Raw genomic sequence first — 13,906 nt, 5'->3', positions numbered from 1 at the left:
TGCGTAGGGTGTGCGTAAATGACGCATGCGCGGTAGGCTCCTCCCTTTCCGTTCGGGTCCTGGAGGAAGATGGTGAGAGGATTGTGTGTGTCCGTGGCGGGTTCTGTAATCCGGTGTCATCCTTCCCCGGGGGGGACCCCACTGTACAGCCGGGGTGTGTGTCTGTGTGTGGGGGCTCTGCTGTCCCGGATTGGGGGGGGTATGGATGTGCCGGGGGCTGTGTGTGGGTGACGGTAGGCCTCCTATAGAGGGGTCTCCTCCTATGGGGGTCAGGCTGGCCGGGTAATCTGTGTACACAGGCCGGCTTCTCCCAGTACAGGCCCCAGTGAGGGAAAAGTGTCCCCCCCCCCTCCCTCACTGGGGCCTGGACTGGGAGAACACTTCTCCCCCATCACTGGGGCCTGTACTGGGAGAAGTGGGGGGACAGGCTCCCGGTCATCATTGTATACAGAAGACTGCGACCTAATGTTCAGCTACAGGCACCCCCCCCCCCCCTGATAGGATAAGATGGGGGGGTATAATCCCTGTGCTGTTTATTTTCCCATCTGTGTCCCCATTGGGGGGATTTTCCCATCACGGCCTGCCCCTTAGCCAAACAGGAAGTGAGAGGAAATCCCAGGTAAGTAAAGGGGAAACTAGTGTCCCCAGAAGAGGATTTCCCCCCCTCTATTCTTCCAAAGTCAACCCAAAACATGGATTTTTTTTTTGGGTGAGACCAGTAAACAGGATTAATAGAGAGGGTGAATCTTCCTATTGGGGACACACAGTAATAGAAACTGTCAGGGGTTTTCATCCATCTCCACACTAACAAGGAAATTGTATTAGTTTTAGTAATACTTTAATGCTCCCTTCACCCCTGGGTGTTTTGGGGTCTCAAAATGCACAGCAGTGCAGAACGAAGGTTCAAGTGCCAATATTTTCAGTGGCAGTTGTTTAGTCGCAGCGCGTGGAACTCACCCCCCCCCCCCCCAAAAAAAAAGCAGGAGTTTCTTTTGGGGGTGACAAGCTTCACACAATGTGATTTGCTGTGACCAATGGAGGCAAAACTCACTGTGTATTGGGTGCCATTGAAAGTGGTGGCACTTGAACCCGCGTTTTGCCATTGTAGTGTGCTTTGAGGTCGCAGGCAGAATTGCAGAGATTTTGCTTCACTCCCAAAGTGCCCAAGTGTCACCCAAAAGGGGAAGTTCCACTCTTCTTTCTCCTACCCCCCCCCCCCTCTTCTCATATTGATAATGCTTTTATTTTTTGTGGGGGCTTTATTTAGCAGGTGCTCACTAGGGGTGCACCGATCAGATTTTTTTGTCCTGATATTTGGCATTGTGTATCTGCTGATACCGATCCGGAACTACACACCTAAAGCATGCGGCTGCAGTACAGAGCAAAGCCGCTGCTTCATGTGTATGGCTCCTCCATTCACAGGCCGAGTGCATCTGATATCACTCCGCCTGTGAGCCGGACCCATACAGGAAGTAGCGGCTCCCATATTAGTACTGCACCTAATAAGGGATGGCTGAGCCGGGACTCGGCAAAACCGGATCGGCCCATGGATCGGTTCATTTTACCGATCCCCCGATCCAGCTATTGCAGCATTATTGGTGCTGATATCCGATCCTAATATCAGATCGGTGCATCCCTAGTGCTCACTCCCCACTTCTGCTGTAACCACCTCAGATTTAGGCCTCGTACACACAATGAGATGATCAGGCGAGCGATTGTTTTTTTGCATGCTGGACTCCTACTGAAAACAAATGGGTTACTAAAGTTCACAAATCCTCATACGGCAGAATGACATTTGGAAGCATTGTGTAGTCAGACGAGTACTGCACTGATTTAGGCCCCTTTCACACTTGTGCAACCTAAAAGTAGGGCAATTTTTGCCGAGATTTTGACTGGACTTGAAGCAATGTCTATGGACCACAAAAAACATTAAAATCCGCCCCAAAGTACTGCAGGGACTACTTTTAAAGTCATTGTAACTTGAAGTCGCACAGATATGAACGGTACTCATTGGAAATCATGGGGTATGACTTGTCATGCAACTTTGCAGCCCCAAATCGCAGGACAAGTCGCACACGTGTGAAGGGGCCTAAATCATACGATCTGGTATCATACAAGAATAATTTTCGTGTTTGTCCCTTCAGAAAATATTAGGCAAAAGCTGCATAAGAGCGATCAGCTTATCATACGATGGCTTTGAATGGGGTATTTTTGTAGGATCTTCTCATGGTGTGTGCTGGGAGGAAGGATCACCTCACTCATCTCCTCTCCATAGACTCTGCTGTGTACATAGAACAGCAATGTCACGCTGGGTGCACTCTGCCTCATGACTGTCATCAATGCTTCCCTATTGGAGTGAATGGGAATCTGCAGAGCTGCCGGACGATGTCATTACTCATTCTGGCTTCCATCTTTTCAGCCACTTGATTGGCCAGGCTGGGGTGACCTCAAGCAGTATTTAAACCAAAAATGTATTTTGATGCTACTTAATCATTAGATGTGGTGGCTGAGTTTGTTTTATTTTTTCTCTGCTTTCCACCCCCCCCCCCCTGTTTCCACCTGGTGATCTTGTCAGTAGGGCTCGGTTCACACTACGTCGCTCCGACTTAGGGGGCGATCTGTGAAGTTGCGTGCAGCGCGACTTGCACGGACTTCATACAATGAATGTCTATGCAGGTCGCCCCCCGAAGTAGTACAGGACCCTTTTTCTAAGTCGGAGTGACTTGTGTCCCTCCTATTAGAACGGTTCCTGTACTACACAATGGGAGCGTGACAGACCGCGACTTGTCAGGCTGACAAGTCGCGGTCCAAGTCGGACTAGTGTGAATGCGGTCTGACACACAGCCTGTATTATAGTGCCTCCACTGTGGATGAAGGAGCACAGGAGGGCACCTTTGTACAGCAGCTTTGTTAATCTGGAGGAATGGGAGCGTTGGATGTATTGGCAGAATTAAATACACTAACAATGTGAAGCCAATCTCCAGCTCACACTTTATAATCACAGCAGGTTCTGTTTTTTGGGATAAAGGTTTTACACAAAGCTGATCATTGTAAGCACCCCTGTCTGTGTTGAATGGTTAGCCTCATCCCTGTACACTGTTACATCTGGAAGAGAGCTTGTTCTTTTGAAAAACTAACTTGCTGGCCAGATCACCAGATGAAAATAGAAGAAAAAAGCGAATCTAAAAAAATGAAAGCAATGTAGCCGTCACATTGAAGAATTGATAAGTTGCAATGTTTGCTTTTCGGTTTAAAACCGCTTTTTCCTCCCACACATGCACAGAAGTCACATCAGCACAGCGCAGGTCAGGTGTTGTTAATGTACACAGAGCTGCACATGCACATCTCAGTGTACGTTATAGATGACCAATGAGGGGGGCGCGTGTATGACAGAAGAGACCAATAGGGGAGAGGGAAGTGCGTGTGATGGAAGAGACCAATTGGGGGGGGGGGGGGTGCATGTGTCAGAAGAGACCAATGGGGGGGGACACGTGTGTCGGAAGAGACCAATGGGGGGGGGGACACGTTTGTCGGAAGAGACCAATAGGGGGAACGCATATGACGAAGGAACCAGTGGGGGGGGGGGGGTCGCGTATATATGTTGGAAGAGACCAATGGGGGGGGGGGGGGGGGTTGGACACGTGTGTCGGCAGAGACCAATGGGGGAGCGCATATGACGGAAGGAACCAGTGGGGGGATCGCATATATATGTCGGGAGATGCCAATGGGGGGGAGCGTGTATGACGGAAGAGACCAATGGGGAGGGAGCGCGTATGACGGAAGAGACCAATGGGGAGGGAGCACATTTGGCGGAATATACCAATGGGGGGGGGGAAGCACGTATGACGGAAGAGACCAAAAGGGGGGAAGCGTGTAAATCTAAAAAAAAAAAAAAAAAAAAAAATCACTGCCTGTGAGCAGTTTTTTTAAAAAAAAAAAAAGTGGGTTTGATACCACTTTAACACAATCATCATTTTTCGCAGTCGCCCCTTATTTTGGGAGGAAAAATATCCCAAGCTGCCTGTGTTCTGGAAAATCTGTGGCAATGCTTCCTAGGAGGCTTAGGGCAATCTGCAGAACCATTGCCATCAGGGGTCTGTCTGCCAAAACACAGAATAGATGGGGGGGGGGGCTCCAGATGTAAACAGCAGTGGTGGTATGGGACCCAATATGTAGCAGCAGAACGCTGGATTCACTGGGTGGGTGTGTTTCATGTGCAGAATAAAGCAGAAAGGTAAGGGGGTGATTAAAAAAAAAGAAAATGTTGCAGAGAACTTTCTTGATTGGAGGAGGACGAGTCATGTGACTGATTTCTGTTCTGACTTTATTCCCCTCATTGATTTAAGTGCTCAGATGGTTGCATTGCTAAGTGTGCTTTGTGCAGGCAGTCTAAACCTTGCAGAGCAATTTGTAAATCTCATGTCTGTAAATTCTTGCAGGCCAAACGCACCAAGAAGGTCGGCATTGTGGGTAAATATGGGACCCGTTATGGTGCTTCCCTAAGGAAGATGGTCAAGAAAATTGAAATCAGCCAACACGCCAAGTACACCTGCTCCTTCTGTGGCAAGGTAAAGACTCATCCATTCATTGAATAAAAAAAAAAGTTGTGTTGTATTGTGGGATCTCATCTGTATGTTCTCCTTAGACCAAAATGAAGAGGAAGGCTGTAGGAATCTGGCGTTGCGGTTCTTGCATGAAAATTGTAGCTGGAGGCGCCTGGACCTACAAGTAAGTAAAGTTGCAAAACAAAATGTGTATGTATGTATATGTGGGGTTTATTTACTGAAACTGGAGAGTGCAAAATCTGGTGAAGCTGTGCATGGTAGCAAATCAGCTTCAGCTTGTTCAATTAAGCTTTTGATAATAAAACCTGGAAGCTGATTGGTTTCTGTACAGAGCTGCAACAGATTTTGCACCCCCCAGTTTTAGTAAATAAACCCCACTGTGTGGTTTTACCAAAACAATCCCCAGAAAATATTACCTGGTATAAGTGAGCGCTCTTTATTGGGGTGATTGTGACATTTGGGTGTTGGAGAATCTTGGCAGCAATCGGTCACATTCTGCTTTGGCTGTGGTAATTCTCTGTTGGGAGATTAAAGTATCACTCTGCCTTCGGAGATCTGTAAAATTCTTACCAAAGTAAACTTGTACTTTGCTGATTTAGGCGTATTGTACCATGTTTATTGTCAGGTAGACCTCCTTCCAGTGCTTGGACATGCACTGTCAAAGGATGGATTAGTTGGGGGGGGGGGGGGGCACAGCTTTATTTCTGATGGTAATACAGCTTTCCCTTCCTACCTCAAGCAGTTTCTTATTGGCCAGTAAGGTTGTTTGCCATAGGGATGGGTGAGTGGCAGTGTGTACTAGGGGCATAGCGGCAAGTTCTGGCTACCCAGGGAAATGTTTAATGACCTGGCAGTTGGTTGTGATGGGAAGTTTGGGAGACTGCTTAAGGCAGGGGTCAGCAACCAGTAGATCGTGGTCTGGGATGCTGTCCTGCCGTTCCAGAGCTTCAAACCGAGTGCAATGCGGAGGGATTACATGTAAAATTGGAGCTGTAGTAGGGAGCAAGAGCCGCGTAAGCCGATATCTCCTCTGGCATGCTGGCTCCTGATACCAACTGCACTCCACCTCTTATCCTGGCTAGCGGTCTCCAGAGTGGTGCCAGCAGCAGGAAAGAAGTGTGAAGCAATGCACTGGGTATAATAGGATAGAGCTGCTTTCACACTGATGCCCTGCAGTTTACCCACACCGCCGGTGCAGAGGAGTTTACCTGCAGGTTTTCTGCGGGTTATCTGTGTTTAGCTAGAGACTTTTATTGCATCCTGCGGGTTTGGTGCACTTTCTGAATGCAGGAGTTTTGGTCCCTTTTCAAGAGAGCGCACCACACTTGTAGGATATAATAGAGTTCTATGGCAAAGGGCAGCTAACCCAGGAAAGTCACAGATGCGCTGCACGTAGACTGCAGCACATCACATAGGTCTCAGAACACTGGGGGTTAAGTTTATTTTGCAGTCTGAGGGTGGTAAAACACCCACTCACCCTTTAGCTGCAGTGGATGGGGGTGTACATATGTTGCAGCAGGAGTTATACACCCTGTCATGGTTGGCGGGTGTAGCACCTGCCAAGCATGACCCACTAGAGTGAACAAGGCCGCTCTGCAAGTGCCCTACACCCTTGTGCAGTAAGCCAGCAAGGCCTAAAACGGGCAGCATTGTGTTGCTTTCTCACCACCTACTTTAACCCCTTGGACCCTAAAGAAGCACTTGTTGAGTGGCCCTATCTACTTGAATGGGTCGCGATCGCCAGGTGGTAGTACCCACCAAAAGCAACAGGGTGCCTAATTTCTGCTGTGGTATGTGTACACATTTTGGCTGCTGCCTCAACAGCTAAAGGGGGTAGGGATTGGGGGCAGAAAAACTGCAACTCAACCGCAGGGTTTTATCACCAACCCCTCCCCAATTTTACATGTGATCGAGTTCTAAGGGTGGCGCTGCCGAATGTAACTAAGGACTCATTCACAAGTGCAGCAGGCACTGCTGCTCCTCTGAAAAGCAATCAGTGTGTGCCTATGGCTGTTTGCTCCCGTTCCCGTGACTGTGTTTTAAGTGGAATTCCAGCCTAAATCCTGGTACACACAGTAAGTTTATTTTTTCATTCAGACCAGCAGACTGAACGAAAAAAAAAAACCTGAGCAGCTCCCGAGGAGGTCTCCCTGCTAACTATACAATGTTAGTACAGCGATCTTGCCACTGTGCTATTATGTTCTGACTGGGGGGGGGGGGGGGGGGTGGGTCGTTGCCTCCCCACCACAACACACCAGTCAGTGCTCACAGCCATTGGCTGAGAGCGCAGATTGAATGCAGATCAACTGCTGGTTTTCCAGCATGCTTGTTCAACAGAAGCCTTTCGCAAGATCGGGTTCTGTACACAGGGCCGAATGTTGGCCGATTATCTACAGCAGATGGCAGCTGATTTCGGCCAAAATTCAGCTTGTGTGTATGGGGCGTTACTCTAACTATGTTTAAAAATGTCTCTTCCTTCATGCTACCTAACCTGTATTACAAAAATAAAACAAAAACTCTACACCAGTTTTCAGTCTGGACACATGATCCCCTGTGCAAGTGCCAAGCGACTGCATGGTGGAGGAGGGAGCACTGGAAAATGGTTCCAGAAGCCATGACTTCCCCAATAGGCTCCCATGTCCCAGCCGTTGTCTGCGCTCCCTCCTCTCCCCTGCAGCTACCAAGTGACTCTGGGGCCCTAGCTGTGCAATATGTGACCAGAGCAGTCTAAAATGGGAAGTATACACTTGTATATAACTGTCTGGATATGTGATCAGTTCCAACATTGTTCCTTTTTTAATTATTTTTGCTGCCATGGATGTAAGTACAATGTCTATGGCAGGAAAGCCTGTATACTGACAGTCTGTTTACATGTGTCAAGCTGTTTGTCGGCCTTCTAGTTAAAATGATTTGGGTGGCTGTAAAGACACCAGATTACTTCCAAGGGTGAGCGAGGGTGAGGCCATGTGACAGTTTCAGGTATCTGCACAAATACAAATGGTGTTTTTTTTTATTTTACATTTGCTTGAAAGCTCAACTCCAGCTAAAGTCTTTTTATTTTATGGGAATTGAGCAATAAAGCTTTAAATCTGTCAATTTTTATTTTTTTTTGTCTATTATGGAAATTTACCTCTACTTACTGTTAAGGCAGAAAGTGATTGTAAATCTCTCCAATACGGAAACCGTCTAAAGTACACTTTAAAGGCCAAGTTTACAAAAAAAAAAAAAAATCAGCACAAGGCACACTGTTCTGTGAGATGCCCCTTGTCCTGCTTTGTCCTTTCTCCAAAGTCTCTTCCTCTGAGGCTCTTTACCCCTGTTGCTGTAATCTTCCATTGCCGCATAGGTTAATAGAACTAGGGGGCTGTGAAAGGCTCGACTATGGCACTTCCATTCAAAGAAGCAGTCAGTTCAGCTTCCATGAATAAACAGTGATCTATGATTGGAGGACAAGACAGTTGATCTGCCCCCCTCTACTCCGTAGTTCGGGGTAAATGGCCAATGACAGCTAAGTGGATGTAAACACAAGTCGATTTTCAGCTTTCTTTCCTCACAATACACTGACAGCGTGAGAAGAGAGCTGCTAACTGAGTTGTGTTAGAGAGACATTGGCACTGATTATTGGTGTAGTCCCAACAAGGCTCATCAGCGCACATTGGTGATGGAGAAAAAAAATACCGTTTGCAAGATTTTACAATGAACTATGAAAAATTTTTTTTTTTTTTTTTTTTTCACTCTTTTTTTTATTTTTTTTGTTTAGCAAAAATTCAAAAAAACCTAGTGGTGATAAAATACCGCCAAAAAGCTTTGTGTGGAAAAAAAAATAAATTTTATTTGGGTACAGTGTTGCATCATGACTGTGCAATTGTCATTCAAAGTGTGACAGTGCTGAAAACTGATAATTGGCCTGGGCATGAAGGGGGTGAAAGTTCCCCGTAGGCAGGTGGTTAACTGGAGAAAAGTTGGAGCCCTCATCTCTTGTACAAGAATAAGGACAATCTGCCCAATAGGGTCACAGGTAGAAATAAAAACTGACAATCCTCCTGCCCAGGCAAATTTTTAGATTTCAATGGTGCCACACTGAATGACAATTAGTCATGCAACTCTACTTTTATAAAATGTTATCTTTTTTTTTATTTATTTTTTTTGAGACAGCGCTTTCTTTCTGCGTTATTTAATCACCACTGGGTTTAATTTTTTTTGTGAACTAAACAAAAAAAAAAGCTTGAAAGGGGGAAAAAAAGTTTGCAAAAAATACATTTTTCTGCACTGATGATCAGGGCACTGTGTACCACTGTAAAATACTGTACTAGCTGCTCTCCCTCCCTCGCACACCCTGATCTGTGATGCGCTTCTTTCAAGGCATACAATGGTCACTGTGAGTTCTTTTGCATGCTGAAGGTGTGCACATCGGAGAATTATGGGCAGACATTTACCTGAGAGCAGGAAGATCAGTGAACTATGAGAGCGCTTGCTAATGCCCTCGCAGCTCACTGAAAACCACAAGCTGTCAATTTCCCAAAAACCAATTAATATACACCTATTGGAATTTATTTTTTTACCAAAGATGTAGCAGAATACATTTTGGCCTACATTGGTGCATTGGTGAAGAAACTTTATAGCAAAAAAAAAAAAAACAAATGCAGAAGTGATCAAATGCCACTAAAAGATAGCTTTTTTTTTTTTTTTTTTTTTTTTATGTGAAAATGTATACATTTAATTTGGGTACAATGTTGCATGACCGCAAAATTGTCAGGTAAAATAAAACAGCGCTGTATAGCAAAACTCATCCTGCCCCCCGTAGTTAACTTCTAAGGCCGTTCCAATGTACATGTAGCCTAATATTGTATTAGTTTTCACCTTGATATACTTTAAAAAAAAAAAAAAAAAATATATATATATATATATATATATATATATATATATATATATATATATATATATATATATATATATATATATATTAATATATTTCTACAATAAAATGCATTTTCTACATAAAAATTTAGAAGAGGCTGCATGCAAAATATGAGAAGTATACCTTGTTTGTAAGGTATAGAATTACAGGTATCTTACGTTTGGCAGAAAATCTACACCTTTTAGCAGGGATTAGTTGTAGTGCAAATTCAGTATAAAAACTACAATTTTATAGCTGCTGTGACCAAAATAACAAAGCTGTGGATTTGTGTTTTTCTAATGAGATGACTTCTTTTTTGCATCTGAACAACAAAAGATGTTCTTTTAAACGTGTTTTTTTCTAGAAAACCTAATTCTCGGTAGTACTCAAAAAGCAATTACTGTGTCCTAATTTACTTGAGCAGCAAATCGTAATTGGCCTCTGCCTGCAAGATTGCTCTTTTCATTTTGGCGTTTCTTGTAAGCACAAAGGAGGAACACAGATTGAACAGTTATTGTGTATCACTGAATCTATTTCTGTTCTTCCAGCACCACCTCGGCCGTCACCGTGAAATCCGCCATCAGAAGACTGAAGGAATTGAAAGACCAATAGATCATCCATCCTTCCGAAGTTCTGCTCCTTGTCTGTTTTTCTGGACTGTTCTTTAATAAAGGATGTCTTGTAAAATGGGAAACAGTTTCATGTTTACGTCTTGTATTGTGGCTTGGGAAAAATGGCTGTTTGAGAATTCCGTGGCATAAAACAGATAGTGCCGCTTGAATGATTACTCACAAGGGTTAAGTTGGCCACAGATATTAGAGCTTAGCAGGTGAAGATTTTTATCCAACCTGGTTAATGACTTTTTGCCCTTCCAGATGGTCTTTTATTGATTGCTGCTTGATCCTGGTGGAATCTGCTGCTGATTCTGTAGGCTTAAAATGGTGGTCTGCAGTGATCACAGTATCCAGTGGTTTTTTTTTTTTTTTCTCAGGCTTGCAGGAAAACTTATCGCTAGGGTTGATCAATTTCATAGTCCAACCCTAAGGAAATGGAAAAATTATTTTTACTGTCTAAGATTGTAATTTGCTTTAGTACTTTGTGTGTAGCAAGTGTAAGCAATATTGTTCTATTGAAATTGTTTATTTATTGAAACAATTGGCTAGTTTTAGACTAAGAGCCAGTTCACACTGAGGCGACACGACTCCTTACTACTTCGGGGGCGACTTGTGCATTACAATGCACCACGACTTCGGAGTGACTTGCAGGGACTTCAAATAATGTAAGTCTATGCAAGTCGCTCCGAGGTCGCCCCGAAGTAGTACAGGACCCTTTTTCTAAGTCGGAGCGACTTGTGTCGCTCCTATTAGAATGGGTCCTGTAGCGGTCAATGGACTGTGAACCCGACTCTAAATCTAGTAACTGTTAAATATGTGGTTACTAAGTATTTGGCAAAGCAAGCCAACAGTGCTGCTTTTCCCTAGGTTAACACTTGCATGTTTTGCACAAGCAGCCCATTTAAATAAATGGGCTGCTGTGCCTGCATTTCTGCTAAAGTGCATGCACCTTTTTTTAAAAACGTGGCCCCAGGGAAATCAGATGGGCTATTTCACCATGCAAATTTTACATTTTTTTTTTTTCCCCTGCGGTTCCTGCAAGCGTGCTGAGATGTGTTTGGAGGGGGGTTCCAGTCTCCTTGGAGCAGCGTGATTTGGCTGTGGGTGCCGGAACAGATGCGATAGCCGCAGCAACACGCCTGATCCGTGTGAATTTAACAAGCAGTTTGCTAAAAATTTGAAGCTGGGGGCTGTCTGTCAGGTGTATATTTTATTATTATTATACAGGATTTATATAGCGCCAACAGTTTGCGCAGCGCTTTATATGTATAGACCCAACACAATCAGGTGATCAATGCCTAATTGGTACAGGGACAAAATGCAGTGTTTAGGTAAGTGATTGTTAAATAAAGAGCTATTCCTCCCTCCCACTACCCCTCTAGTGTAGTGTAAAGCTTTTTGCAGTCAAAAGGCACACATTTAGAAAGTGACAGTATAACACATTTGTGTACTAACTGCATAAACCTTATAAACAAAAGCTTTTTGACAATTTCAGCAAGCATGGATTTTTTTAATTTGTTATTTCTAAGTGATCATCTTTGGTATATTCACTAAACAGTCTGGATTGTAAGAGGCTTTTCAACTTGCATTATAGAATGTAAGTTTCAGCAAAACTGAAGACAAGGGTTTATCTCAAAGCCTGTGGGAGAAGTGTGTGCACAGCACTATGCATGGTCTAGACTAAAGGAGAGGATCAAGCCTTTTCTGGTACTTTTTTTTTTTTTTTTTTTCCCTTTACCCAAACCATATTCATGCACTTGCTAAGAAATACTCAGATCACCATTAGTGAATAAACTAAGTGATAAATGTTCCAGTTAAAAATAGAAATGAGACGAAACATTTTCATTACTGCACGTTTAACGTAGTACATTTCTGTGCTTTAGTGCAGTTTTACTGCAGTATATTGTAGTGTGTCGGTGCGGTGTGTCTGTGTAGTGAGTACTTAGGTTTAAGTGCACTTCCCATCATGTCTGGGAGGCCAACAAGGAGAGGCAGATGTTCCCATGGCACTGTGAGGGGGCCAGCAGCATATGTGTCCACAGGTAAAGGTGGATGTGGTCAGTCTTCAGGCAGGGCATAATTTCCTCTGTTTAGTGATGTTCGTGCTATCCAGCCACAGCATGCACAGGAGGTGGTGGATGTGCTTACTAAACAATCCTCATTTCTGTCACCCAAGCAGAGTCTTGTCAGCAGTCCACTTCAGCTGCCAGAGTGGCTAAATCTGCCTCCTTGTCCACAGCTAATCCTGCCATAGCCCCAGCATCAGGCATGGAGGAGTTGGATGGGTTATTTGAACACGGTGTTGCTCCTTGACCATGCAAAGCAATTACTTGATTCAGATGTTCCTACCTTCCTCAACCTCAGAACCAACATGAGCCTACAGAGAGGAGAGAATACTAGTACACCAGTTGGCAGTCATGTTCCCCCAGCCACAGCCTATTGCCAAGTTGTCTCCAGTGGCAATGTGGATTGAGAAGATGTTGAGGTCACTAATGCGACTTGGGTACCAGATAGGGCAGAGGAGGAAAGTGAGGGTGAGGCACAACCCCAACGAGGCAGCCATCTGCACCTGTTGCTTCCATCCAAAGTCTGCGGAAGAGACACCAGAATTTAGCTAAAAACAAATTTCTAATCCTGTTCCCAGTGCACTGCATTGTGGCCTCATCGTACAGACTGGCTCCCCCAAAGCCAGTCTGTATGATGTTTTTGTTTACAAAATAGAGCTTGCAGGGAGAATTTTCAATTTTTTGGGCTTTATGAATGCAATTATTTCTGCAACAGCTTCAATACACAGTATAGAGGTGCCACTTTACAGGTAGACTAATGCCTCGTACACACGTTCAGATAATCGTATGAAAAAAATTGCTTTCCATTTGATCGCACGATAATCTGATCGTTAGTACACAGCATTCAACAGCTAATCACGACAGTTTGGCCAACAAAATCCGAAGGGACAAACACGAAAAACTTCTGTCGGACGATAGCCTAGTGAACGACAATTGTTTAATCAGTACAGTATGTGCCCACTAAAAATCGATCCACAAAGACAACGCATAATCAAACATGAAAATAACCCGGAAAAAGCCTGCCTGCCATTGTTTTTGTTTTGCACTATTCGATGCGTAGCTACGCAACCAGGAAATTTTTCCAGAATCATACGGTTAGTATGCATTGTTGAATTTGATGTTGGTATCATGCAACAAAATGCGAACGATAAGTCGTACGATTATCTGAACGTGTGTACGAGGCATAATGGGACCCCGCAGGCACTATATTAAAAGGAATTTTTCATTTTTATTGTCCTTTTTCATTTTCATGCTTTCACTTTAGGCATCAGTAAATCGCTGCTCATTTTGAAAATGTTTTTACAAACGCTTTTCATTAATACATGACCCCCAGGGCAGTTCCTGGACCCCCATAACCTTTGTATGCCCAATTACTTGCATGTAAGCCTTTGATTTTTCCAGTTCGGGTCCCATATAGTTCAATGGGGTTCGTTATTCGGTTCCAAAATTTCACGATACTCGAAAGTTCTGGTGCGAACCTCGAAAGTTCTGGTGCGAACCTAAAGGGTTTGTTTTGCCCATCCCTAATAGCCATCTGGGGCAGCAGGTTGGACACTACTGCCATACACTATTCAATTGTCTTGTACAACTTTCCTTTAGGATTTACCAAAACCATAAAATATGAGGATAAACCTAAACCCTTTCATATTGTATGGAATCAGGCAGGGCCTTGCCCTACATAGTTGAAAGTAAATAAGGAAAATGTATAAAGTATGGCCAGCTTAAAGGAGAAGTACAGCCAAAGCTCGTTCTTTACTTCTGTGA

At 44.2% G+C, this 13,906-nt stretch overlaps 1 protein-coding gene across 1 annotated transcript; it reads left to right on the top strand.

Annotated features, from left to right (window-relative positions):
- The first annotated feature begins 10 nt into the window (after positions 1-10).
- Positions 11-10,156, top strand: RPL37A (ribosomal protein L37a). The gene is made up of 4 exons (XM_082252745.1): positions 11-72; positions 4,440-4,568; positions 4,646-4,728; positions 10,011-10,156. Exons 1-4 carry the CDS (start codon positions 70-72, stop codon positions 10,072-10,074), a joined length of 279 nt encoding a protein of 92 aa, XP_082108871.1. The 5' UTR covers positions 11-69; the 3' UTR covers positions 10,075-10,156.
- The last annotated feature ends 3,750 nt before the right edge of the window (positions 10,157-13,906 follow it).

This window comes from Pelophylax lessonae (genome assembly GCF_965119305.1).
Source record: "Pelophylax lessonae genome assembly, chromosome: 4".
Classification (NCBI taxonomy): Eukaryota; Metazoa; Chordata; class Amphibia; order Anura; family Ranidae; genus Pelophylax; species Pelophylax lessonae.
The sequence above is the reverse complement of the archived record's forward strand: the minus strand, read 5'-3'. Positions and strand labels throughout refer to the sequence as shown.